General features: G+C 41.5%; 1 protein-coding gene and 1 pseudogene across 3 annotated transcripts; one reads left to right on the top strand and one right to left on the bottom strand.

Moving 5' to 3' along the window:
- Positions 1 to 1,287: 1,287 nt before the first annotated feature.
- LOC133368015 (vomeronasal type-2 receptor 26-like) lies at positions 1,288 to 12,588 on the bottom strand (annotated as a pseudogene).
- LOC133366173 (butyrophilin subfamily 1 member A1-like) lies at positions 9,863 to 26,706 on the top strand. 3 transcript variants are annotated; one of them, XM_061588970.1, is made up of 4 exons: positions 9,863 to 9,955; positions 21,856 to 22,154; positions 23,406 to 23,516; positions 25,130 to 26,706. In XM_061588970.1, exons 2-4 carry the CDS (start codon positions 21,878 to 21,880, stop codon positions 25,648 to 25,650), a joined length of 909 nt encoding a protein of 302 aa, XP_061444954.1. In that variant the 5' UTR covers positions 9,863 to 9,955; positions 21,856 to 21,877; the 3' UTR covers positions 25,651 to 26,706. The 3 variants fall into 3 exon arrangements, with proteins under 3 accessions (XP_061444954.1, XP_061444953.1, XP_061444955.1); XM_061588969.1 differs by lacking the exon at positions 9,863 to 9,955 and adding an exon at positions 18,334 to 18,454; XM_061588971.1 differs by lacking the exon at positions 9,863 to 9,955 and adding an exon at positions 18,334 to 18,454 and having other exon boundaries at positions 21,790 to 22,154.

The raw sequence follows: 26,706 nt of genomic DNA, 5'->3' as shown, positions 1-26,706 counted from the left end.
TTTGGTTTTCCAGATCCCTCTTTATTCTCCTTTCTCATAGAATCCTGAATTTCTTTCAGCTCCTGTCTCATTTCGTCAAATTCAATTCTCCACGCTTGACTATTATTTCTCAGTTCTTGTTTTATTGACTTAATCCCATTCATTATTTTCTGAAACATGTCTAAAGATAAAGTCCCTTCTTGTACCATTCCTTCTAAGACAATTTAGTTCAATACAAATTAGACCTATGACCTTTGCAGATCATTCACCTATAATCTTCACATGGATAGATAAAAATTCAAATAGACAAACAATGAAGGCTAAATACCTTCTCTTTAAAGAATCAGGGACTATTTAAAGTAATAAGAGAGTTTAGAAGAGTATTTACTGTATAATATCACTCCAGATATAGAATGGCCCACTATTTGGGATACCAGTAAAGCCTATATTAGAGGCATATTTATGAAAGAAATTACAAAACATAAAAGGACATAAAATAAAAATATTTGAACAAGAATATAATTTTTAAAAAGAACTGGAAAGGTTAACCAAGCATAAAGTTAACCCAGTGTCACAAACTCATGAACTATTAATAAATGTGAAAAATCAATTGGAAGCTATAATTCAAGAATCCCTAATCCTGAGTGAAGGATCAGGTCAGAGGGAAGGGATTTAAGCCAGGCCACAAGGAATTCTTTCATGTCATCCTTCTCTTCCCCCATTTTCTCCTCTCCCTCCCGATCCAATGTAAGTGCAGATTTTTCTGCAGGCATGATTTTCAATCTCCTCATGATGATTCTTTAAAAATTGTTTTTCTTGAGATGCTTAATGGTCTTATTGTGCACCCAAATCGAAAGTAGCAGAAGCCACTTCAGCATTATTATCCAATCAGGTAGTGATATGTTTGTGTTTCTTTTCCTTATGTTGCATTATCTCCTTCCAAGTCTCTGTTAGCATTGATTTTAAAGATGTTAACTGCTCAGCAAACATCTCTTTGAGATGAAAGCCTTTGCCTGATGGAACAGAATTTGCTGGTGTTGGTTGTGGCTGGTGAGGTGCCATTTTGTTTTCTATTGTTGTGATTTCTTGCTGGGCCACCTTCATGCTGCACTCCAATGGCCAGAAAAATGCCTTCATATGGCTGCTTTTCACTTTCCTATTTCTGGGGTGCATTCCTCAGATATGGGCTGCTTAAGGGAGGTTTGGCTCAATGATTAAGCTCAGTGGGGGAATTTGCTGCTGACATGCTGCAGAGCTCTCTCGATGTATGTTCATCATGTGTGCTTCATGACCACACCTCCCCCACATTCAGTTTCTAATTAAGCGCGCTCTGATATTCTGGTCAGGCCTCAGCATAATAATGTAGCATTTAGGGGCGAAGATGGAACCCAGTAAGCCGGCACTGGAGGCCAAGATGGAGAAGATCTCCACAGCCACCATGTATTTTCCTTTAGTACTCAGGTAAACTGGAACAAAGGATATCCAAACACTACAGAACAACAACATGCTGAAGGTGATGAATTTGGCCTCATTAAAACTGTCAGGCAGTTTCCTGGCAAAAAATGCCACAACAAAGCTGACAATGGCCAGGAAGCCCATGTAGCCCAGGACACAGTAAAACATGGCAACTGACCCTTCATTACATTCCAGCATGATTTCTCCCATCATGGAGTGCATGTCAGAATCAGGAAATGGGGGAGAGGTTCTCAACCACACAGTGCAAATGCCAGCTTGGATAAGCCAACAAGAAACCATGATGGTGATTGCTAGTCTTTTCCCCACATACTTCCTTATTCTGGATCCTGGTTTGGTGGCAATGAAAGCCAGAACCACAGTGATGGTTTTGGCCAACACGCAAGAAACAGTCACTGTGAAAATGACACCAAAAGCCATTTGTCGGGTAAGGCAGATCACTTTCTCTGGTGGGCTGAGGAAGAGCAAGGGACAGAGAAAACAGAGCAGGAGACAGTTGAGGACAGTGTAGGTGAGATCCCGATTGTTGGCTTTGACAATTGGTGTGTCCTGATGCTTTATAAAGATGGCTAGGACTGACACTGTGAGCAAAAAGCAAACAAGAGCCAAAATTGCTAAGCTCATCCCAAAGAGGCTCTTTAAAGGACAAGAAGCTTATTGCCTTTGGAATGCATTGTGTTTGGTCCTTGTTTGGATACTGATCTTCTGGGCACCCAACACAGTCATCCATATCTGAAGTACGAAAGAAAAAAATCAGATGCAGGCTTAGTGCTCACTCAACCTATTCACCAGTCAAAGATTTACTGTAAATACCTATTGGCTGATTGGCAGTTATAGCAAAATGTTTTAAAGGCATGGTATCAGCATTAGTCAGCTGGATAGTGGTTATAAGAAGCCCATTTGAAGTGTCTTTGCAAGTGCGGCCTGGATTCAAAGAAGCTTACTGCCTTTAAAATGCAGTGTATAGAAGTCTCCTGGGCACCTGGCACAGTTATTCATCCAATTTGGTATAGACCAGAACTTTACCTTGCCTTGGTGATAAGAACAGACTTGGTCACTTCCCTCCAGAAGGCAGACCAACAGAGGGGCTAGTAGAGAGGGGCTAGTTGGTACTGTCCGGCTCCCTTCCTGGTCTGCTGTCTCAGTCAGCAAGGTGCCTGTTGTTTACTACATCAGTGTGATTGCCTGCCTGCCTGCTTTTTTGTTTGGTTTGTGTGGTTTCTCATTGCTGGTAAGAGTGAGGGTTTGGCTGATTGCAGAGGACTCCTCAGTTGCCTCATGTGAGAGAGGTAAAGGATGTGGAGCCCTCAAATATTCCATAGTGCCTTCATATTATGGTTTTCACTCCTGTGTTGTTTTCAACCATGTTTTTTCAGTAGTGGCCACACTACTGCCTCTTTTAAAGCAGTAAGCAGCACCCCCTTATACAAAGAGTTGGGCCACCAGCATAGGATGATGGAAAGCACTCTGTGCCACCAAGGTCATCTGTGCCTCAAGTGACAGCAGCCTCAAACTATGAACCCACCTTCAGAGGGAGTGTGACATCATCTACAGCAGACTTCACACCCCATAGCTAGGCAGAGGAACCACCCACTAACAGCATCTCAGTCTTCTCTGGATTAAGCTTCAGTTTATTGGCCCTCTTCTAGTCTATTAATGCAACCAAACACTGATTCTGCACATCTGCTACCTCACCTGCAGAAGATGAAAAGGAGAAATAGAGCTGTGTATCATCAGCATGCTGATGACAATGTGTGTGACTCCACTCAGTGGTTTCATGTAGATGTTAAACAACATGGGGGATAAAATTGACCCCTGCAGGACCCCATAAAGGAGAACCCACAGAGCCAAGCATTGCTACCCAAGAACCACCTTGTGGAGCCAGCCAACCAAGTAGAAGCAGAAACACTGCAATGTGGTCCCCCAATACTTAACACAGATAGTTGTCCCAGAAGGATACCATGATTCATGGTATCAAAAGCTGCTGAGAAATCCAGAAGCATCAACGGAACCACACATACCCTGTTTCTGTCCCAACACAGGTCATCATACAACCAAGGCAGTTTCCATATCAAAACCAGGCCTGAATCCTGACTGAAATGAATCTAGAAAATCTGTCTCCTTCAAGAGTACCTGGATCTAGTTGGCAACCACCTTCTTTCCCCCATCTCAACCATCATTTTCCTTTTGTGGCATGTCTTTTAGATCAGTGGTTCCCAACCTGGGAGCCATGAAGTAAGCCAGAGAGGGCCGTGCACAGTAAAAAAATGAAATATTTATTATTTTTTAAAAAGTCTTCAGTGTCTGCACACTGTCTGCTCCTCACTGCTGCTGCAGATCACACCTCCCCCTTGCTCCAAAGGAGAGGGGAGGACTTTTGCTAAAGCACCAGAGCATCTTTCAGGTGCACCGAGGACAAGCATCTGCCTATAAAATACATGGCAGATGCCAAAGGAGGCTGAGGATGGAGATACCGGAAGAGGGGATTACTGTAACTGACTCCCGTCTCCTTGTACTACTGCTGCTGCTGCTGCCCTTACTCAGAACAAGAGGAGAGGGCTTCTTGTGAAGCAAAAAAAAAGCAAGGCTGCAAGGAAAGGCTGCTTTCCCTCCTTCCTGGCAGCCAGCCTGCCTCCCTTGGGGGAGGGGGTCACAAAAAAATTTGAGCTTATAAAGGGGGTACCGTACTCATAAAGTTTGGGAACCACTGTTTTAGATCATATACCTGGCTTTTTAAATCAATCTGTAAAATCCTCTGATATCCTTTTAGGCTGCAGGAAACCATAAGAATGCTTTAAACAATAATCATAAATCAATAGTAGGTGGTCCTGACTTCTTCCATAACTTCTACCATGTCATATGTTTGAAAACGGTGTCTCTTGCATCTCTTACCCTTCTGGGCTGAAATCTTGCCTTGGGGACATGGAGCACAATCGTAGCAGCAGAATTTCTCCCCCTCCTTTTTTTCCTTGCTGGAACCAGGAAGGCAATTTGGGTTACACACAGAAAGGGGTGGGACCTGTTTGTTTGAATAAACACATGTACAGTTTAGCACACAGAAATTAATGAGACTTTGGGCTTCTGTTTGTAAAGCTAGAAGTAGGAAGACAAGAAATACTGAACATTCACAGTATTTTATGTGTACTGGGATTTTAGGGCTGACTAAGAGGTGCAAATTAGTTCCTTGGAAACCACCTCAAGGCCAAACTACCCATTCCGCTATTTGAACCTCTTAAAAAGTGTACTTAAACTGGTCCTCTTTTGAGCATCCTTCAGGTGTTCAAAAAGAATGCATGGGGGCTCAAATTGGGGCAGGGGTGCACATTCACCATTCCTAGCCCCAATGTACATGCCAGGAGTACCTGTTCCACCCCGATCATGATGTGTTGAGTGGGAAGGTTTCGAAGGGGGATTCTAAGCACATTTGTCTGAACACTCTTAGAAGCCTCCCTGTGATTTGAAACCTTTTTATTATCAGGTTTCTCAATTACAAAGAGGATTCTAAATAACTTCAGCTGAATGCTCTTAGAAGCCCCCTTCACATCTTCCTGTCAAACACAAGAAGGACTCTGGGAGGAGATGGTAAACTGAGCATGGATGCCCCTTCTCAGTTTGAGCCCTCATAACCTCATTTCTGAACACCTGAAAAGGGCTTTAGTTTGAAAACCTAGAAAATATACAAAGCTGCCATTACCATCTGACTGAAGCAAATATTCCATGTTCTACCCATGCTTCAAAGTTGTCCCACACTTTGTTTGGAACACACTGGACTTATGACGTATAGTGCAATAACCTCTAACCCTGTATTAATATTGTTCTCGCTGCTGTATTGTTTTTACATTGTATTATTGTATTTTATTGTATTCTGTTTTAATTGTTACATGTACGTCGCCTAGAGTGGCCAATGGCCAGATAGGCGACACATAAATTAATTTTTATTATTATTATTATTATTATATATATATCATGGATATTGGAATCATGCCCCACCTGGCGAAAACTTCTGTGCCACACCACTTGCTCCTCTTCAATGGAAAATTCCTTGCCTGGGGAAGCCTCTGGATCCATCCTTCCAACCTTGACTCTCTGTAGGAGTTATTTGGAAAAGTGACCAGGTTGGTAATATCAAATCTGGCTTCTAATTCCCCATTCTCATCAAAGGATATTGTTTCTCCAGCAGAGTTGTTAAATGAGGCCCTCCTAAGGAAGGAGTGAACCTACACTGAAAGAGAAATAGAAACAATCCATTAAAATATAAATATCTCTTCTTATTGGAACTTGAGATACTTGGATTGGACAGTCTTTCAAATAGAGCAGAGCTCAGGGACAGGTTGCCCTTGAGATGTTCAACTTCAGTTCCCATCAGCCCCAGTCATCATGTGAGGGATGATGAGAGTTGTAATCCAGCAACATCTGGAAGGCCACAGGTTCCCCATCTCTGAAATAGAGGGTGCCTTCAAATAGATGGCTGACAGCCCTTCAAATACTGTCTTCTGTCAAGTAGGAGACATAGTCACTCTAGTCAGATTTCCTTCAGCTGACCACCTGGTTCCTTCTTTTCTCAAACCTCAGTGTACAGTCTCTCTGCCCCTTTCCTTATTTTAGAACGCTCATGTTTGCTTTCATCCAAGGCAGGATGTAGTTCTGGCATGCTGAACACATTCACGAGCGCTTAAAGAGCTTCCCTGGCTTCCAATTCATTTCTGGTCACACTTCCAACTACAGGTCCCCAAGGCCCCAGACCTGTTGGTCTTGCAGCATGTCTTCTACCTAGCAAGGTACCAAGTGGAGAACTGGATGCATCATGCATATATTCTGCTTTAGATATCAATTCATTGTGAATTGTTTATACTGTTTTATTGCAAATTTCATCTATACACTGAATAATTAAATGGCAATTCTGTAATATTATTCATTTATTATTTTTAATACATGCATTTATCTTGTTTTTTGTAAACCACCTTTGAGTATTTTGAAGGGTGGTACATACATATTTTAAATAAGATAACAATAAATGGTTCCCTGTGGAACAGGAAAATATTTCAAGGGCAGTAGCCACAAAGTCAAAGTAATTAGACACAATAGCTCCCCAAAATCTCAATAACAGCTTGCCATTCCACACTGAACAGTCTTGCACTGTAAATTCATTTTGAGTGGGAGAAAAAAACAGGTTCTGAATAAAAGATGGGGAGAACACCCCCACACACACATGCGCGCGCGCACACACACACACACACACCCCACACACACACAGAGGAATGCAACAGGGTGGCATCAACATGTAGATTATCTAGGGCAGCCTTTCCCAACTAGTGGGCCACTAGATGTTGTTGGACCACAACTCCCATCAGCCTCAGCCAGCATTGCCAATGGTCAGGAAAGATGGGAATTGTGGTCCAACAACATCTGGTGGCCCACTAGTTGGGAAACACTGATACAGGGAAACTGAGTAAACCAAGGATGATAATTTCAGATTAAATGGCTATTTTGGAATGATGTGTACATGTTGCCTAATTTTATCAAATATTCTATGGAGAATATGCACAGGAACTATGCTGAATATTTACCACACTGAACAGTGAAGGGAATGAGAAAGAAGTTCAGAAGATGTGTGACAGATGAGCTGAATGGTAATCTGCAGTTGTTTTCACAGCACCATTTTACCGCACCCCACCCCACCCCAAAGAGTCATTGTCCTGCCCATACCAAATGAATTGTATCTCATGATAGGCATTACCTGCCAAGGCTGTAGCTCCTGCACCTCCTGCACCCCTTTATCCACCATTGTCCTGTGTTTGGACTTGAGCAGGAATGTGGCATGTAAAGCATGTGCCATGGCATAAACAGCATTATAGAGACTGTAGCTGTGGCCAGTCATGCTCATCTCAAAATGAGATGAAGGGAGATCCTCCAGCTTCTCATTTCCAGTGCAGGCTTCAGTGACCTTCTCTTCTGTATTAGAGTTTGGAAACAAACAGAGAAATGCCTGTGCCCAGAACTGCTTCAGGAACCCATCTTCATTTGCCTCATAGGGATTTTGGAGCTGAAGGAATTCTCTGAATCTCTGTACCTCATGTGAATGAACTGTAAAGGAAATTGAACCATGGAAGACTTGCATATCCCAGTTCCTTTGATATGTGTTTGCTATGAAATCCAGCTGAGCAGTCAGAATCCACACCTTTCCCAGAGGTGCCTTGGTCACATTTTCCATTTCACCTAGTGCTATCAGTAGTTGCAAGATAAGCATGGACTTGGTATCTCCATAGACAACAACAGCATTGGCTTTGCTCTCAGCAATCACTTGATATACTTGGAGATACAGAATAGTCATGTCATAATACTCTTCAAAATATCTGGCTTTTGGAGTTCTCTCTAAAAAGGCCAAGCAAATGCCTTTCCAGGAAAGCAGAGGTTGCAGGGTCTGCATAAATTGCTCCCCACTCTCATTACCTGCAGCAAGCAATCCAACCCACGTCCAACCAAAGTGCAGAAGTAGCTCAACAATCCCCATGTACTGATGGCCTTCATTTGGCACCATCCGGTAGAAGGGAGTGGATTGGGTTTGATCAGCATCCTCTGGAGCAAAGGAGCCATAACTGAGCTAGAAGGAAATTAAGAGGCATGTTCCATAAATGGAGTAGAAGGAACTGGTATGTGTGTCTGTAGCGGCTGTGTTTGCAATCAGGATGGGGAAGAGAATGGATTCAGCTCACATTTAAAAACAAATCCATCTAACGAAATGCAAACATAAACACAGCCATCCTTCAACATTTACACCTCTCTGAATTTTGCAATGCATTCTTCAACCAAATAACATAACCAAAAATGTACATGGTAGGGGGAAATGTATCTAAATTCATATATTAGTGAAAATAGTACACAAAGTGCATTATATTGAGGGAAACAGCTTGCAAAAGTATGTATTTTAGGCAAAATCCATGCAAAATTGGGAGAAATAAACACCAAAATACTGACAACTTTTCATAACTTTTTAAAGGCAAACTGATGTGGAAATGTGCGCATCTGAACTCAAGACTGGAAAAATGAGAAACTGATAATTGACAGATACCCCCTCTCTAGGTGGCAAAGGGAACTGTGATGGCAGGAAGTTATGGAGATTGCTCTCTTCCCTAGAGACAAGAGTGGCAGGGAAGAAGGTGTTTTTATCTCACTCTCCCCTTCTATCTCCTGGGTATTTGGAGTGCTACCATAGCAGTGTCCTATGTGCTGGGGAGTATGGGGAAACTATATTTCCTAGGCTCCCTGGCATGAGACACTGACATTAGGCTTCTAAGCAAATATTTTATTAATTATATTCAGTGGAGAATGGTGGCTCCGATGTCAGCTGAAAGCACCTCGGACAGCTCCTTGAAAGTTCAAAATAAAGCCCAGAGTTGATTCCCTGATCCACTGGCATCAGAGCCACCAGTCTCCGCTGTTTATATCCTAAACCTTTCAGGATATAAATCCTTTCAAGGTGGCTTATAATTTTAAATCATATATTTTTAAAAACACAACAATTTAAAAATATTTAAAAGTCAACAGGATCCTTCCCACAGAAAAGTTCACATCCCACCCACCCCTCTCTCCTGGAATCTTTCCCACATGTCTTTTGATGACACATCACTCTGTGGAGAGTGCGGGGAAAGTCCAGCTGGAGCAGGCCTTAAAATATTCTTTATTTTCTTTCTTTCTTTATTATTTGTTTTATATCCCGCCCTTCCTCCCAGCAGGAGCTTTGCCTGTCTCCTTTTCCCTCCTGGAATGCTTCCCACAGAATGGTTTATCGTCCGTGTGTGTGTGTGTGTGTGTGTGTGTGTGTGTGTGTAGACTGTCCAGCTATATCGAGCATTTTTCAATGTTGATGATGTTTCTGTACTATCTGCCAGTTGTTTTTCTATGGGTTTTTATTGCTCTGACGTTTTATTTGCATAAAGTACCCTGGGACCACTTTTGATGACTATTTAATTCCTGCTCTTTTGACTCTTGTGGTCATAGTGGATAGAATGATGAAGACGTTGACCGAGTGTGCGGCAGCTGTGAAAAAGGCAAATTCCATGCTAGCGATGATTAGGAAAGGGACTGAAAATACAACTGCAAATATTTGTAATATAAATCTATGATGCGGCCACATTTGGAATACTGTGTACAGTTCTGGTTGCCTCACCTCAAAAAGAATATTGTAGAGTTGGAAAAGGTCCAGAAAAGGGCAACCACAAATTCATTGGAGGATAAGGCTGTCAATGGCAACTAACCACAATGACTGTGGCTTCATTCAGACAGCAGTTTATTCCATTTCCCCTGACATTTCCTAGCCTGATAATTTCTGCATTTCTACCTCAACTGTTGGAGGCAGTATGCTTTTGAATACCAGTTGCTAGAAAGAGTAAGAGGGGAGAGTGCTGTTCCACTCAGGTCCTGCTTTGATGCTTCCCACAGACATCTGGTTGGCCATTGTGAAAACAGGATGCTGGACTAGATGGACCATTAGCTGATTCAGCAGGTACTTCTTATGATCTTAAATGTTTTCAATAAATACAATTCTATATCAGGACTATCATTCTTTGTCAGTCAGATGTCTTTCTCTACTGTACAAAATCTGTCTGGATAGAAAAGATAATGGCAAATGAATTGTGAAGTCCCCAAGTCAGTATCTTCCCTGTGGAATCTTGTAGATGCCCAAAGATAGTTGCCATGTAGATAGAGGTTTCAAAATCAAGTCCCCCAATGACTGCCATCAGATTTTTCTGAATGTCACACCTATAGTTTGGTACAAATCTATAATGTCTAGAGGGAAGGTCCAGAGTAGCCCGGTAGGTCATCCTTTGATTGAAATAACTGTCATAGATGTGGAATCCCAAGGTGACATTAGGCAAGATCTTGGGGTTCTCATTGATCTCCTTGATAGCAAACACCAAGGCCAGAAGATGCTGGTAGTTCTTTGGCACAATACTGCAAGGGAGAATTTTACGTCATATCACTGGCAGATATGCTATGCCAGCATTGCCATTCCCACACTATACTGCTGCTGCTCCTCCAGAAAAATCTGCTGATGCTGCCCTTTACCTCATCATAGCTATGTAAACTTCTTAATACAAGACTCTTTTGCTGGTTCACATCAGTATGAAATGAAGAGAGAAAGGTAGGCTAGTAATAAACATTTCTAGATCTATGACACATTTTTAAGTTGGGATGTCATTTGAGTTTGGCTCAAATCCTGGCTGAAAGTGAGCTTTTAAACCCCCTCACCCCAAATTCTTTTTGGTTCAGTATTCAGCAGGACATATGGTGTGGACATGTCCTGTGGTGTGGGAGTTTTTAATCAGAAATTATTGGTTGTATCAACTTTGAGAATTCCTTGATATTTGCAGATGTTCATGCATTGTTAAACTATATTCCTGTGGTGTGGGGACTAACAGACAACAGAAATGGGTTCTGTGGGTCCTTATGGTGGCTAAGAGAAATATGAAAAAAATGGAAATGGACTGCCTTCAAGTCGATCTCGACATATGGCGACCCTATGAATAGGGTTTTCATGGTAAGCGGTATTCAGAGATGGTTTAACATTGCCTTCCTCTGAGGCTGAGAGGCAGTGACTGCCCTAAGATAACCCAGTGAGCTTCATGGCTGTGTGGGGATTTGAACCCTGGTCTCCCAGGTCGTAGTCCAACACTCTAACCACTACACCACACTGGCTGTCTAAGAGATATATACTGTAAGGCTAAAAGGACGAAGGTCCACCCTATATTACATAGTGGTTTGAAGATCTCACTGCTCTTTCTATGTTTGAACATGTTTGGCTTATAATGGTCAATTTCATTTAGACACTTATTTGGACTGCTTATATTAATGTATACATTTAAAACAGGATTGATGGAATATTCTTGTATCAATGAGCTGGCAATGGATTTTTGTTGTTTTAATCAGTTGTTTTGTTGTTGGAATTGCAAATTTAAAAAATGGAAGGGAAAAAAGACCTCTCACACCAAACTCTTCTCAGGCTTGGTTTCACATTAAGACCAGAGGAGGGTACATATTCCCAATATGTACCTTTCCCTTTACTCAGTTTAAAATCAGGATGGCCTGGTGGTGGGGTGCTGAAGACAAGAGGTGGATTTTCTCTTTTCTCATCCTTCCCTGTCGCTCTTAACACACTGCAGATCAGATCAGTGCTTTCAGAGCAGTGTCTCCTGGGAGTTCAAGGTCAAGCTTAAGGGATGCTTTTTCATTTGGTCTTTTGGGGGCATCCTGTTGTCCCCCCCCCATCACCCTTCTTGCCTGGTGATTGGCTGGAAGATAGTTACTTTTCCTAGGATGCTTCAAGACTATCACTGTTTTTGAGTGAGACTCAGTCACTAACAACTTCATATTGTTCAATTATAGCTGATTTGGAGCTCTTGCATGACAAACTTATTTCCCTGAAAAAGTGGACTTTTTGCAATAAGGAAAGTGACCGTTCACGGGGAAGTGTAGGATAATACTTGTTTGATCCAACATCATCTAACCTCTGTGCAAAACAAATCAGGATGAATGCTCAATAAATAGCCAATATTGTCTAGCCTCTGCATGAACAAATCAGGATGAATGCTCAATTAACATGGTGTCTGGAAGCGATTCCAGTGTGTGCAGCTGTGCCTCTGACTACTTTGGTTCTTCACTACATCCAGATGCCCCTTACTACAACAAAAACTCCTACATCAGATGCTCAGGTTCTTACTTAAGACTAAACCCTGGCTCCTCCCAATTCAGCTCTGCTTGGAAACTGGGGAAGGGGAGAGAGAGGGAGGGAGAACATATCAGCAAGAAGAGGCTCTCTTCTCTCACTTGCAGATCTCCATCTCCCTCCTTCCAAGCTCCTTCCTCAGTTGTGTAAAAGGCCCCCCTCCCCTACTTCTGAAAAAGCATAGTTCAAATCAGGGAATGAGTCAGTATCTTCTGTTTACTTGGTGTATGAAGTCCTTACAAGAGATTAAGGGGCTCATGGTTGAGAAGGAATTCTTTGAAGTCTTCTTTGTCAAAAGAACCGAAGACGTGAGAAGCAAGTCCACCAATGATAAGGTCACCAGGCTGGTAGTATTCGTGTGGAATCCTGAGGAGATCATTGATGGTGCAACCAGTGGTATGTTTGCACACCATATGTGGCAGAAAGAAGAGAATGTACACAATAAACAGCATATTGAGGGCAAATGTTCTTTTTAGACATACACCCCTATTTCCATCTAGAACATGACCATTAACTTCAGTACTACCCTCACTAGAATATCCTGCCCTGCCATGAATAACACTCTACCCTTCTAATACACAGGTTAAGACTACCTGTCTTACAATTGTCCAAGAGAAAATAAGTCTAAGCCCTGCCTCTCACTCTTCCACGGCCCTTGCTTGGAATGGCAGGGACATTTTTTATACCCACATTTAGACTTCTGCTGGTGTTCTCTAGAAATCTGTGAGGAACTTATCCAAAGGAGATTCAGTTGGGACTAGGGTGATAATTACAGATGAGATAATAACTGGGTTCCTTTAGCTTAGGAACATCAGGGAAACATGTTTGTTATATTTCATCAAAAGTTGTATCTTCTGCTTCACAAATATGTATGAATGAATGAAGTCTTTATCAGGGGTGTCACTAGCCGGGTGTGGGGAGTGCGGACCGCACCAGGGTGACACCATGAGAGGGGGGTGTCACCCAGAGTAGGGTTGCCATATTGCCCGGTTAGCCGGGTTTTACCCAGATTCTTTGCAGGCCACCCGGCGCCTGTTTAGCCCCTTAGCTGGCCCAGATTCTCAGCTTTCATTTTAAAAAAAACTACGTTTCTAGGTGGTCTGGTTCTCGAGATATACATAAAAACGTCAGCCCCCCGTTAAATCTTTTTTTAAACTACTGTATAGCACTTCGTAGCTTTAACCCCGCCCGTTCAGGATTGCAGCCAATCAGTGAAGCATTTGGTTGACCTGTGGCAGTGTCTAGTAAACCTCATTGCAAGGCCAGAAAATGGTGGTTTCCCCCCCTGTTTATCTGAAAATCTCATAAATTGGGTAAGTATATACATTTCAGTTTTTCCCCCTCTTGTGTGTAGGAGTCAGATCGTGGGCAGTGTTTCCCAATACTTGCTTTTGTGGGGGTAAAAGCATTGCTAATCCCATATCTCCAGAGTAAATCCCATTGAATTCAATAGGATTTACTTTTGAGTAGACATGGTTATGAATGTGCTGAAAATCAATGGGACTTTGGAGTAAATGTAAAAAAGAATTGTGTTTGTGTTCTCTTTCTGTCCCCCCCCCCTTCAGTCCTATTTTAAAGCAAGTAGGCAGGGCTTACTTGGGTATTACGGTTTTTATTCTGTAGGAAACTAATACTGATTTTTTTAAAAACTAATACTGATTTTTCTGCAATGACCAACTGGTTTCACAATAAACTATTATATGGGCTGTATGTATTTATACATCTGCAGTGTGTGTGTGTGTGTGTGTGTGTGTGTAGTCTTTCCAACAACCCTGTGAGGTAGGGTTGGAAACCAAGGCAGCTCACAATAAGAAATAAAGCCATTTAAAATCCAATAACCATAAAAACAAGTACAAACAGTTGCAAAACAGCGTAAAGTGGCATGATTCAGAATTTTGGGTTGTGTGAATGAAGTTGCTTATCACTTGAGGTTGCATTTCTGTTCCTGTTTGAGTAAGCCCCACTGAATACGCTGGGACTTGCTTCTGAATAAATAAACTTAGGATTGCACTATAAATATCTTTACAGTTTGTGTAAATAATAAATATATTTGATAGTCATGCTTATATAAATATTTCTTCATTTATCATATTTTTGGTTTTTGGTTAGGAATCCTGACTGGTTGTGAGATGCTTAGTTTTTTGCCTTACTCATAGGAATGTTGTTGTGGTTGGTATGGTATTACATTTAGGAAAGTGTTACTGCCTTCTGTGTTTTTTTTTCCTATTTGCATTTCACTTATCTTTAACCTCACTCCGTTACAGCCATAGAAGCAACAGCAGCATATGCAAGATAATTAACTCCCATTAGTGATAAGACAAGAATTTATAATTATTATTTTAATTAAAACAAGAGGCTTATTAATAGTTTGAAGAGGACCAGATATTTATTTTCTTTCTGAGCCCAGGACTGGGTCTTTCATGATGCCCGGGGGGGGGGGGGAGCAGGAGAGTAGTCGATAAGACAAACATCCTGGCATTGGTAATCTAATTAGCAAGGTATGTGTGGGGTTGTTGCACACTTCCAGGCCCAGTTTCATTTTGAGTATGGAGGTGGAACCTATGTAGATGTGGTTGATCAAAGGGAGAAGAAATTTTGAGTTAAGCAAAGCTCTGCTTTTATAAAACCTAAGAAACATACGATACTTTGAATGTCCGAGTGCCTGCACCAGTGGAATACTGGAGGAACTTGTAAAACTTGCTGCAACAGTATTTAGAACTGAGCATGTGGCATGAAAGACTCCTTTTCTTAACATTTTGGCTTGTTTTTCTCCACCCACCACATCTCTGAAATATATTGTATATGTAATGGTTAACCGCACTGCTGCCCTGACTTACTTTATGTTTGTTGCTATTTTGTGTTTTTATTATATTTTTTTATTGATTGTGCATTTTTATTGTTTTTATTATATTTGTAAGCTATGCTGAGCTCTGTTTTTAACAGCAGAAGGGCAGGATATAAATCCTCTTAATCAATCAATCAACATTTCATAGTGTTGGAAACTAGAGTCTAGGCATTTAAGGCTGAAAATGTTAAGTGTATAAAAAAAAGATTTCTCACATCTTTCCCCAGTTTTTGGTGCTAATTCCTAGGCTCAAAAACAAAACAACTGGACAATCTAAATATTAATATGCAAATATTTGCATAATATGCAAATAATATGCAAATAATTTGCATAATATGCAAAATGGCCTGCCGGATTTGTGGAACTGGAATATGGCAACCCTAACCCAGAGCCGCCCCACCCCTAAGCACCCTAGGTCTGGTATGGGAGGAGGTCATGGGGGTGACGCCATGAGTTACCGCACCGGGTGACACCAACCCTAGTGATGCCACTGGTTCAGATAATCTAAGGAAGCTGTGTGGAACATTTGGCCCTCCAGATCTTACTGGACTACAACTCCCATCATTGCTGCCCATTGCCCATGCTTTCTGGGGCCGATGGAGTTGTAGTTCATTAACATCTGGAGAGCCAAAGGTTCCCGATAACTGATCTAAGGCTGCTGGATTGTGTCCAAGTGGCTGTTACATATACAAAGTGTCCTAAATCACTTTGGGGATTATTCGATTGAAAGTCAGTGCACACGCCTTCAGAACAAACGCATCTTTAAAAATAATTGGAAATGTGTCATCAACTACTATTTTGCAGGTCTGGCAGCTGTTAAGAGTACATGAGTCCTGCTGAGTGACCCTGGGAGTGGGGGTGCAATTACAAAATGCCAACACAAAAGTTGACAGTGAAAAAGGATGGGACCACAGGAGGGCAGCATAGTACAGGAAAGGGGAGCTTGCAACTGGAGTGATGGAGATAGGATTTCTTTAATAAGGAAAACCAGTTTTCTTGAACAAGTATGTAAGAGCATCCCTGCTAGATCGGGCCCAAGGCCCATGTAGTCCAGCATCCTGTGCTCACAGTAGTCAACCAGATGCCACAAGCAGGGCTTGAGTGCAACAGCGCTGTCCCCACTTCTGGTGTTCAGAGGCATACTACCACTGACAGTGGAGGTAGAACATAGCCATCATGGCTAGGTACCAATTGATGGCCTTATCCTCCAAGTCCCAAGTTATTGAGAAGAGTGGCCAAAAAAGAAGAAAAAGATGACTGAAAAGTAGAGCAGAAATGGAAAATTCCAGGATAAAGGGAAACAGGCAGAAGAAGCAGGAAATGGTCCTTCAATTTTTCCCCAAGATCCCTTCTCTATTGATAAGTTAATTACAAAGTCATGCTGGGAAAAACAGAAGGGAGTAGAAAAAGAGGAAGACCAAACAAGAGATGGATTGATTCCATAAAGGAAGCCACAGACCTGAACTTACAAGATCTGAACAGAGTGGAGCGCAGGGCCGGATTAAGCTGAGGAGGGCCCCTAGGCTGATTGGTGTTTGGGGCCCCCTTCTCCTCTTAGGCAATATTTTTCTCAAACCCCTTACAATGGTAATGGACTGATGGTATATATAGTTCCAGGGGCCCTCGGGCCAGTGCCCCACTTGGCTGCCCTTTAGAACTGGCCCTGCCTATACATACAGTATGCACTCCACAAACCGCGAAGATTAAAAACAGCGATTAATACCAAATATCGGTGCAGGCGCAGTAAAATTATAGAAAATAAAATGTCTAATGGACCGTTTTTATTTGGCTGGTGTGCATTATGTCTTTTAAGCCATCCTTTTAGAATGTTATGAATGCGATTGCAAAGTGCAAACATTTTCTTTTTGTACATTATGAAAAATCTGTATTATAATTTTTTTTAGCTTATGCACGGGCCCCCAAGAGTTCCGGGCCCCTAGGCTTCAGCCTACTAAGCCTAATGGATAATCCAGCCCTGGTGGAGCATCACCATAAGTCGTAATCGACTTGAAAGCATATAACAACACCACAATTTACAAAGATGCTAAGAACATAACTTCCCCCTCCCCTTCTCAGATACCCTCTTGTCTCATTCCTTTGGCAACAGAGCAGATCACAGTCTTATCACACTAAACAGCAGCAAAGCAAAATAACAAACAACAATGAATGTGAATGTGGGGGTGGAGTCCCCCCCAAATATAAAAAGGCTAACAGATGGGTCCAGGGCTTTCCAGAACTCTGTGTTAACCCTGCCAATTTGTTTACTGCCCCTTGCTCCTGTTACCTCTAATAGCAGTTTAATCTGCTTGCATGAATATTTATTTATTCTATTTAACAAAATTTATATACTGCTTGATTGTAAAGAAACCTCTAAGCAGTTTGCAAGAAATATTATCAATAAAAACAGTTAAAAACAAATAAAAACATTTTTCAACTATTAAAACAGCAGTAGACTAAAAAGAGATTAAAACACATCAGCGTTTATGTGTCTGAATAGGCTTGCCTAAACAGAAATGTTTTCAGCAGATGCTGAAAGAACAGCAAAGATGCCTACCTGGTGTCAATAGGCAGGGAGTTCCAAAGTGTAGTTCCAAATGGGCAGGGAGTTCCAAAGAGGTGGTGCACTGAAAGAACAATTTCTTATAAGTGAGGAACAAGTATTATGTGGCATCTGTAACAGTGCCAGTTCTGCAGATCGAAGTGGTTATGTGGGCACATTTGGGATAAGCTGGTACTGCAAGTAAACTGCTCCCAAGCTTTAACGGTTTTATATACTAGTAGTACCACCTTGAACTTGACCTAATAACAGATGAGCAACCAGCGCACATCTCTGAGCAGAGCTGTTATATGCTGTGTAGGTTAATTCTAGCCTGCGAAAAGCTTCACCTCTTGATCTCTGCAGATTGAGCTCCTGTTAAAGGTGCAAGAGTAGGCCAAATTATTACCTCTAAGCCAGCCTTTCCCAACCAGTGTGCCTCCAGATGTTGTTGGACCACAATTCCCATCTTTCCTGACCATTGGCAATGCTGGCTGAGGCTGATGGGAGTTGTGGTCCAACAACATCTGGAGGCACACTGGTTGGGAAAGGCTGCTCTAAGCAGTTGGCAGCCTTGAGTATGCTTATTTTCATATATGTCAAAAGCAACTCATTTCCTGGAAAGAGTTTTTATCTTGGCTGCTAGCTTGGGAGGAAACTACAGTGTGCAAAACCTGTGCACTGTCATTTGCGGCACGGGGCTGTACATCACAAGCAATCTGTCACAACCCTTTCAACTTTCTGGGGGGCGGGGACATCCTGTCTGTCTTCAGTCAAACACTGCGAGCGGGTGGAAGGGGAGAGAGAGAGTGCACGGGAACTTGTCTTCCCTCTTAACGTCGATTGAATTTTCACTTTCATTTGCTGTGCCGGACCAAACAGCAACACGGGAAGAGTGGTGAGTTTTCCCCCAGAGTCTCAGAATTTGCCTTGAGCCTGGACTGTTTGACAAAGGATCTAGTGTTTAGGGGGACTGAAAATGTGGTTTGAAAGAGGCCTTGACTCCTGGTTTGTATGTCATCGCTGATCAAACAGACTTGGCAGGATTACAAGATAAGCTTTGTTTAAACAGAAGTGAAAGTGAGATGAGGATCCACAACACACGTAAAAATTCTTTAAGATTGTTTCCACCTCTCCAAAAGTGCAGAAATGAATAATCTGGCCCCAGCCTTCATCTTCTAAATTCTCTTTCATCCTCGGTATACTTTCCTCCCAGTTGTCTTCTCCCTTCCCTCTATCACAATTCTCTTGTTCTTTCTCTCCTTGAGAACTTGCCCTTTCTTCCCCCTCTTTTTCTGATACTCAGGCTGTTATGTTTATGCAGCCAAAACACCACTACCCATGCATATGTGAGAAGTCTGTTCCAAAAATATTTGTTTAGAACAAAACAAACCTAAGGGAGGGGCAGAAACAGCCCAATGGGAAGTAGGCATGCTTATTGGCTATGCAAGGGAGGGTTGTGGGGTGGGAATGGAAAATCAGATTGGAGAGGAATGGCATGCAGTGGCTAGAACGCTGAACAGGAGTACTCCACGCTGCAACATTGTGTTGCGGATCCCACTTGTGTACTTCCTGTTAATTTAAACGGAGAACACCTATGCCAACTCTCTCACCCTGTTGCTTTTAATATTTATGGATATTTAAAGGTGCTGTAGATGGAATGCGATTTCATCTCAATTTTTCATTTTAATTGTATGCAGCCAATAGGTAGTGTTTTCAGGGCATTGTCACCAAGGCAGGGTAGGAAGAATGAGTGCATTAATTAGGTCAAATACATTTTGTAGCAAAAACAACAAAGCATCTTCACATTTAAAAGTAACAAATCTGATTAAGCAGGCTCTGGTTCATGCAAACTTCTGCCTCAGACATTAAATCTGTTAGGCTGCAATCCTGTTTACCCTGTTTACCTGGGAGTAAGCCCCATTACATTCAATAGGACTTATTTCTGAATAGACACGGTTAGGCTTGCACATCAAGCTTTTTGGTTGCTTTTTGCTGAAAAGGGTTTAATAAGCTTTTTTTCTCTTCAAACAGACTTTGAAACATGATCTTTCACATGAATGTATGCAATATATACTGCTAATGGAATACTCTGTGGTGTATTTAATAGTCAAAGAGCACCATGAAAATGCATGAGATCTCTTCTGTGGGGCTTTATGGCGATATGGAGATGTTCTGTACTTGTTAACAGCGTGCGTTCATTTAGTAATAAAAGGAAAATTGAACAGAATGGTGCCCACTTATTTTCATTATAAGATTCACACATATCTTTCATTCATTTTGAGTGAGGTTGGGCTTCCTTTCCTCTAGTGGTAGTAGCTGATATTTGCAACCACTATTTTATATTCATCAGATGCCCTTGACATTATGTTTTTCCAGGGCATTCTAGGGTAAAAATGGTAGATACTGGGGGGGGGATCACTTTTGTGGTAGCTGCCATTTCCCCCCCTAGAATACTCTGGAGTGGTGTAACAACTAGGGCATTCTGGGAAAATAAAATGGCACTGCCGAAATCAGCTCCACTGAAACTGTAAAAAAGAAGAAGACATGGGAGTAATGAAAATGAATGTAATGTTAATGATTGAATAATAAAACAAATATTTTAATGAATGAATAATGAAGCAAATTAAGTTTCTAACAACAAAATGGGGAAAACCTTTTTTTTTCTTGTGCCCTGCTAGTATTTGTCTTCTTGAGTGGATTTGTACAATAGTGGCTTATGGATGTTAACAGTTAATTAAAATAAAAAGAAATGTGTTCTATATGGTGCTATATGACATGACTATGCTAGGATGTGGTTGTCCTAAGGGGCACTGTGATGCTGGAGGTGGGCCTTCTCCATGTGCTGGTGGGAGGATGCCCTCTGTAGATTATATGCAGCAATTGTGTGCGAATTCCACTGATGGTCAGTGTAAGACGGGGGGCTTATCCATACGGGAGCATTGCTTCGTACTAAAGACGCTGTTTTCCCTCCATTTTATATTTGCGCTGTCCACAATAAGGGCTAAATGCCAACTGCAAACATGGTGTTTTCTATTCATACTGAAGGGAAGGATCAACCACGTAGTTTCTTAATGACCACACCCTCTAATTTAACGTTTTCATTCCCTCTGGTTGCTTGGCAACCAAGCATGCTCAGTTTGTTCTACCAGCTGCAGTAGGTTCCATTAAAAAAAATCAAGAAGTGCAATTATTTGTATTTTCACTGGTATGATACAGCTGAAATACAAATCTTTGTTTCAGCAGTGTTACGGTTTTGTGCACAAGTTAGGGGGAAAAGAAAAGTGACAGCACTGTTTGCAGCATCATAAAAAAGACCAGCAGAACAGAAGAGAGCAATGGGAAGTTGTTTGTCAGCCTACAGGAAATGAAATGAAAGAAAGAAGGAGATAGTGGGCATGGAGAGGGGAGGGACTGACACACCCACTAAAAGCATAAGAGCAAAGCATCTGCAAGCACCAAAGATATGGAGTGCAGATGTTTTTTACTTCCCTTTTTGATTATCAGTGGATTGGGTTAGTATGGATTTACAGAGGGAAAACTGCATGATAGCGTCTGTTTGCCAGTATTGTCATGTGAACTATGCAAATTGGTGAGGGCCTCCTGCAGATACCATCTTATCAGGAGGTCCATTCTGCACAACATAGGAAATGGACCTTTAGTGTGGCGGCACCTACCCTGTGGAATTCCCTACCCTTAAATATTAGACAGGCGTCATCTCTGTTATCTTTTCGGCGCCTGTTGAAGACCTTCCTCTTTCAACAAGCCTTTTAAGTTGAGACCTTATCCCACTCTGCGTCTGTGTTGGAATTACTTTTTAATATGTTTTTACACCTTTTTTAAAAAAACAATATGTTTTTAACCTTTTCTTTTTTAAGATGTCTTCAAAGCTTTTTAAAAAAATGTTTTTAAAGAAGCTTTGTTTTAATTTATTATAAAGTCTATTTTTATGATGTTTTAAAGTGTTTTTAGTGCTTTTGTTTGCTGCCCTGGACTCCTGCAGGGAGGAAAGGTGGGATATAAATCAAATATCAAAATTAATTAATTAATTAAAAGGAGATGTGAGTAGCACCAGACACACAGTAAACCACCTTGTAGATGAGACCTGGGTATTTGTTTGGAGCAGATCTTGATAGGAGGTGTGGCCAGGTATAAACTTTGTATATTCTTCAACTCACAGCGAGTGACACTTCAGAGAAACTTAACAGCCCTTTCTTTACTCCCTTAATCCAGTCAGACCAGAATCGACTCCCCTTCCTTCTCCTGGAGTCCTCATAGCTACTTTTTCCCCCTTTCCAGAAACTTCCAATTGGGGGCCGAGATGTCCAACAGTGTCTCCTGCAAACTGGTTGACTATTTTGATGAGTTGACAGAGGAGGAATTCAAGAGATTTAAGATGCACCTCGAAGACTACCCACTGGAGGAAGGCTACAAGCCTATTCGGCACTGCAAGACAGAGAAGGCTGACCCCATTGAAATAGCACGGCTAATGGTGAGGGCATACGAGGAGGCAAAGGCTTTGCAGATGGCAGTAAACATCTTTGATAGAATAAATAAGAAGGATTTGTCAGCAAAAGTCAGAAGAGAGATGCCAGCATGTAAGTAAAAAGAAGCTCTATTGCACAGGTGCAACTCAGATATTTATTGGGCTTTGTTCCTTTGTAAACCTCGAGTCCAATTTGCTATGAGTTCTGATCTTGATACATGTATCAAACATGCTTGAGAAAAGCACAACAATTTTCTAATGACAGTCCCCCAAGATTCAGGCAGAAGTGACAAAAAGTCTCTCTCTGCTCTCTCTGCTGTGTTACCGGGGGGGGGGCGGCACATGGAAGAAGCTAAGAACTCATCCCTCCTATGCAGCAATATAGGGCTGGCTACAGGTTTTGAAGGACCCCAGACTTGCAGTGGGGCTCTACTCCCCCACCCCCAGTGAACTCACCACTTCCCCTCCCACAATTTCCAGTTTTGAAAGGTTTCCAAATTCACATCCTTCCAGATCTTAACGATTCCTAACTGACCTTTCAAATTAAATCTTTCATGGTCAATTAATGAGGGCAGAGTAGAAGTTTTAGGTGAGAATGACTGCTTATAGCGATCCCGTATTTCCAGACAGATATCTATTATATATGTCCTGCCACTATAAATAAATTTATTTTCCTTATCCACAATAGATTTCTAGTCTTAGTTTTCACTGAATATTCTTCCATTAGTCTACTGTGGCTCTCCCTCATTTTATTCCACTGCATCAACCATATGAAGCCCACTGCATCAAAGTAGTGAAACATATCTGGTATACCTAAGCCACCTTTTCCTACTTTTCTTGACATTTGAGGTTTCTTTCCATGTGAATTTTAAAATTATCTATTGCCATTCTAATCCTACTAATTTTGATTTAGGTATCACCAGGTTTTGAAATCATGCATTTTTTTTAAAAAAAATCCAATTTTCTGCAGCTAGGAAAATGATGTGGAAATGGACTGAAAACAATGGGATGGATGAATGATCAATGGGAAGACACATCACATTCAAATCAAGAGGAATGCTAATTGTTGTTTATCTGCCCCACAAACAAATCTTCAGAACAAATGTTCAGTAAAGACTGGACATAGTCTAACCTTCATGTGAGCTTTGTGCAATCCAATCAGGATGAAATAAACAGGTCATCTGGAGGAGCCCTACCTGTTACACTCTACAGATTCCGATCCTAATTGCATAAATTTATTGATGCGACTACTTTGAGGGGCACTTTTCTTGGTCATGCAATTCAAGAGAAGCAAAAAAAGGGGAAGAAAATACCTTTCTCTTTCTTTTTTAAAAAAACAAGAATGGATTTTTGTTTCTTACAGATTTTGTGCAGCCTACAAAAGTAATGGCCTCGACCAAGGAAGAAAAAAGAAAACGGGAAGAAAGGATAAAGTCAAATCTTGTTGACAAGTTTTTGGGGACGCAAAAGAAAGGTTAGTTGCCAGCAGTTGAACTGAGCTGCTTCCCGAATGAAGTCTGGTGGCCACCACACTAATGCTGCAGGTGGTAATTTATTGCAGATATACTACTGCTAGCCATCTAGAATTAGACATCCCTACGTAATGAAAAAAACTGCAAGCTTTTGCATGTCTGCTCAGAAGTGAAGTCCTGCTGAGGACACTGGGACTTACTCCTGGGTAAATGTGTATAGGATTGTAGCCTAAGTTTACTATCCTGTTGGTGGATACTGCTGGGGAAAAGACATCTTATGAATTGCTGGACACTTGCACTTTTCCCCCGTTGCAGCAGAGGTTCACAGAGCCTCCGTAAACAAACACAGGAAACTCTTTTCTCCTTTTCAAATGACCAGAGCTGCTTCCAGATAAGTGGCTCCTAGGGCCAGAGCTTGGAAAAGTTACTTTTTTGAACTACAACTCCCATCAGCCCAATCCAGTGGCCATGCTGGCTGGGGCTGATGGGAGTTGTAGTTCAAAAAAGTAACTTTTCCAAGCTCTGCCTAGGGCTACACTGTGGCGTAGTGGTTAAGGTGCTGGCCTACGACCTGGGAGACCAGGGTTCAAATCCCCACACAGCCATGAAGCTCACTGGGTGACCTTGGGCCAGTCATAGGGTCGCCATAAGTCAGAATTAACTTGAAGGCAGTACATTTACATTTAGGGCTACACAATGATTGCTCTTCCATTGCAAGCTACAAGTGGAATTGCAATTGACTTTCTGCACCATCCATAGTATTGTGCTTTTTCTATGTATACATCCTGCTATCCATACCAGTAGGAGTGATATAGCTGATGTGGGTGGGACTCAGCACTCATTTATTATGACCCTTGTGATGTGTGCTATGATATCTAACACCATATTATTTAATCTATAATCTATTAATGCCACCTTACACACTTTTTGCTTTTTTGGTTATATCCACAAAGGGAAGTTTTGAATAAGATGTAGAAAATAACAGAATGTGCTCTTTCCCCAGATCCTCAAACATTTTTGTGTTATTTAAAAAAAGACATAAAACAATAGAATTAAATTTAAATTTACTGGCAGCTGGATACATTGGTAGAGTCGTTTACTAGAAGACCTCAGAAACTATAGCCTTTTCAGAGTGGCTTTAAAAATCTGAAAGATCACCTGATTAACAAAGCTAACTTACTTTTTGAGAAGTTATTTTAAAAACCAAGTTGATAGTGTTATTGAGAGATAAGCTTTTCTCATAACCTTTTGGAATAATAATTTTGAAGATAAGGTGCAATCCTGAGTTTTCTTTTCCGTATTATAATTATGAAAGGCTTCTCTTTTTTTATAACATCAATAATATTGTTATGATAATGACTTTGTAATTATCATCATAAAAAACAACTATACTATATCAGAGAAGTTCAACCTGGATTCACCCTAAAACCATGCTAAAAATCTACAAAGTTTCAGAGCTTACCCTCTGAAAACTATACATGTGTTTTCAGGTTAGCGAAGGTACCATTAAATTACATCAACCACTCCTAATATGTTGTTCTTCACCTTGAAATAACCTTGCTTTGGAAACTGCTTCCATTCAAGCTGTAGAACTTTCTTCTGTCTCTGTCTTTAGTGGAAGTCACACTGGATCCCAAGACAGCCTTCCCTACTCTCATCCTTTCTGATGATCGGAAAAGTGTCTACCTGGGCAACCAAGCCCAGCATCTTCCTGACAACCCCGAGCGCTTCAATTTTTCACCCTGTGTCCTAGGAGCAGAAGGCATCACCTCTGGGACTCTGGAATGGGTAGTGGAGGTGGGCAAGGCCAAAGCATGGGCCATCGGTGCTGTCCGGGAATCAGTTGAGAGAAAATGGTACCAATACATCACAGTTACAAAGGGGTTTTGGGTACTGCAGCTGGTTGAGGGAGAATATGAGGCCTCTACCACCCCTGCCACCGTCCTTCCACTGTGGAAATCACCACGACGGATCAAGATAAACCTGGAGTACGATTTTGAAATCCTCTCCTTTTATGATGCTGACTCCATGGAGCGTATCTTTACCTTCAACTATCCTTTCTCTGAGAAGATGTTTCCCTTTTTTCAGGTCTGGGACACAGAGATCCCCCTAAAAATCTGCCCTAGTGACTCATAGAGGACCATTTTATAGGCTGCAGGTGCACCATACGTTTAAAGCACATAGTGCTTCCCCTCCCCTCCAAGAATCCTGGGAACTGTACTTTACCCCTCACAGAGCTACCATTGACAGCACTCTTGACAAACTACAGTTCCCAGGATTCTTTGTGGGATGTGCTTTGAATGGAGGTATGGTGGGTATTCAGCCCAAGATAACGTAGGCTGTAGTCCTATACCAGGACTGACAATAAATCATGATTCAACCAAAACTTAATTTGACCCATTAATTTGAGGAGAAATGGCTTTGTAAAATGTCTCCCATACCACCCCCCCACAGTGTTTCCTCAGCATGTTTACTTGGGAGTAAGTCCTATTGAATTCAGTGAGCCTCCTTAGCTTCTGATTAGACACGAATAGGGTTGCATTGTTAAGTCCACCACTCCAAAGAATGGCATGGGATGCCTTTTAAATCTTTGAGTCTGCTTTCAAATAAAATGTATTGCAGAGTTTGCAATACATTTTTCGAAAAAGAACATGAAAAAATGAAATCCAGATGTGTAAACTATTTTTTGTAGTAGTTCAGGTTTAAAAATAGGATTAAATAGAACAGCACTGTGACTTTATATTTTAACAAGTCTGCTTCAATCACTGTCTGCTCTTCGAAGGGATATTTGACACTGCACCTTGTGATGTTCCTATATATTAGTGTATATATGATAAGTGCTGGTTGTTTAGAGTATACATAGTAAGTAGTGAAAGAGGAGGGGGAGTGAATAGGCAATAGAATGCTTGATGATTGGCTGAATGTTTAAAATGGCTGACAGTATAAATGAAAGGATGACAGGTAAATCTGGGTGAATGTGAGGTGGTGAATTGTGGAATCTGGGGGGAGAAGAGAAAGAGTGGATTGCTTGGTGGGGTTTGAGAGAGTTGTTTGCCAGGAGAGCGTGAAGAAGGAGGGAGGTGGAGTTCAGATTAGGATTGAGTAAAACCATATGCTTATGTGCCTTAAGAAGAAATCTTGTTAATCTTGTTAGCTTTGTTATCTGTAATAAATACTTAATTTGGTTTACCA

The sequence above is a fragment of the Rhineura floridana genome, chromosome 11 (assembly GCF_030035675.1).
Source record: "Rhineura floridana isolate rRhiFlo1 chromosome 11, rRhiFlo1.hap2, whole genome shotgun sequence".
In the NCBI taxonomy this organism is placed as follows: domain Eukaryota; kingdom Metazoa; phylum Chordata; class Lepidosauria; order Squamata; family Rhineuridae; genus Rhineura; species Rhineura floridana.
This window is presented reverse-complemented; position numbering and strand designations above follow the sequence as displayed.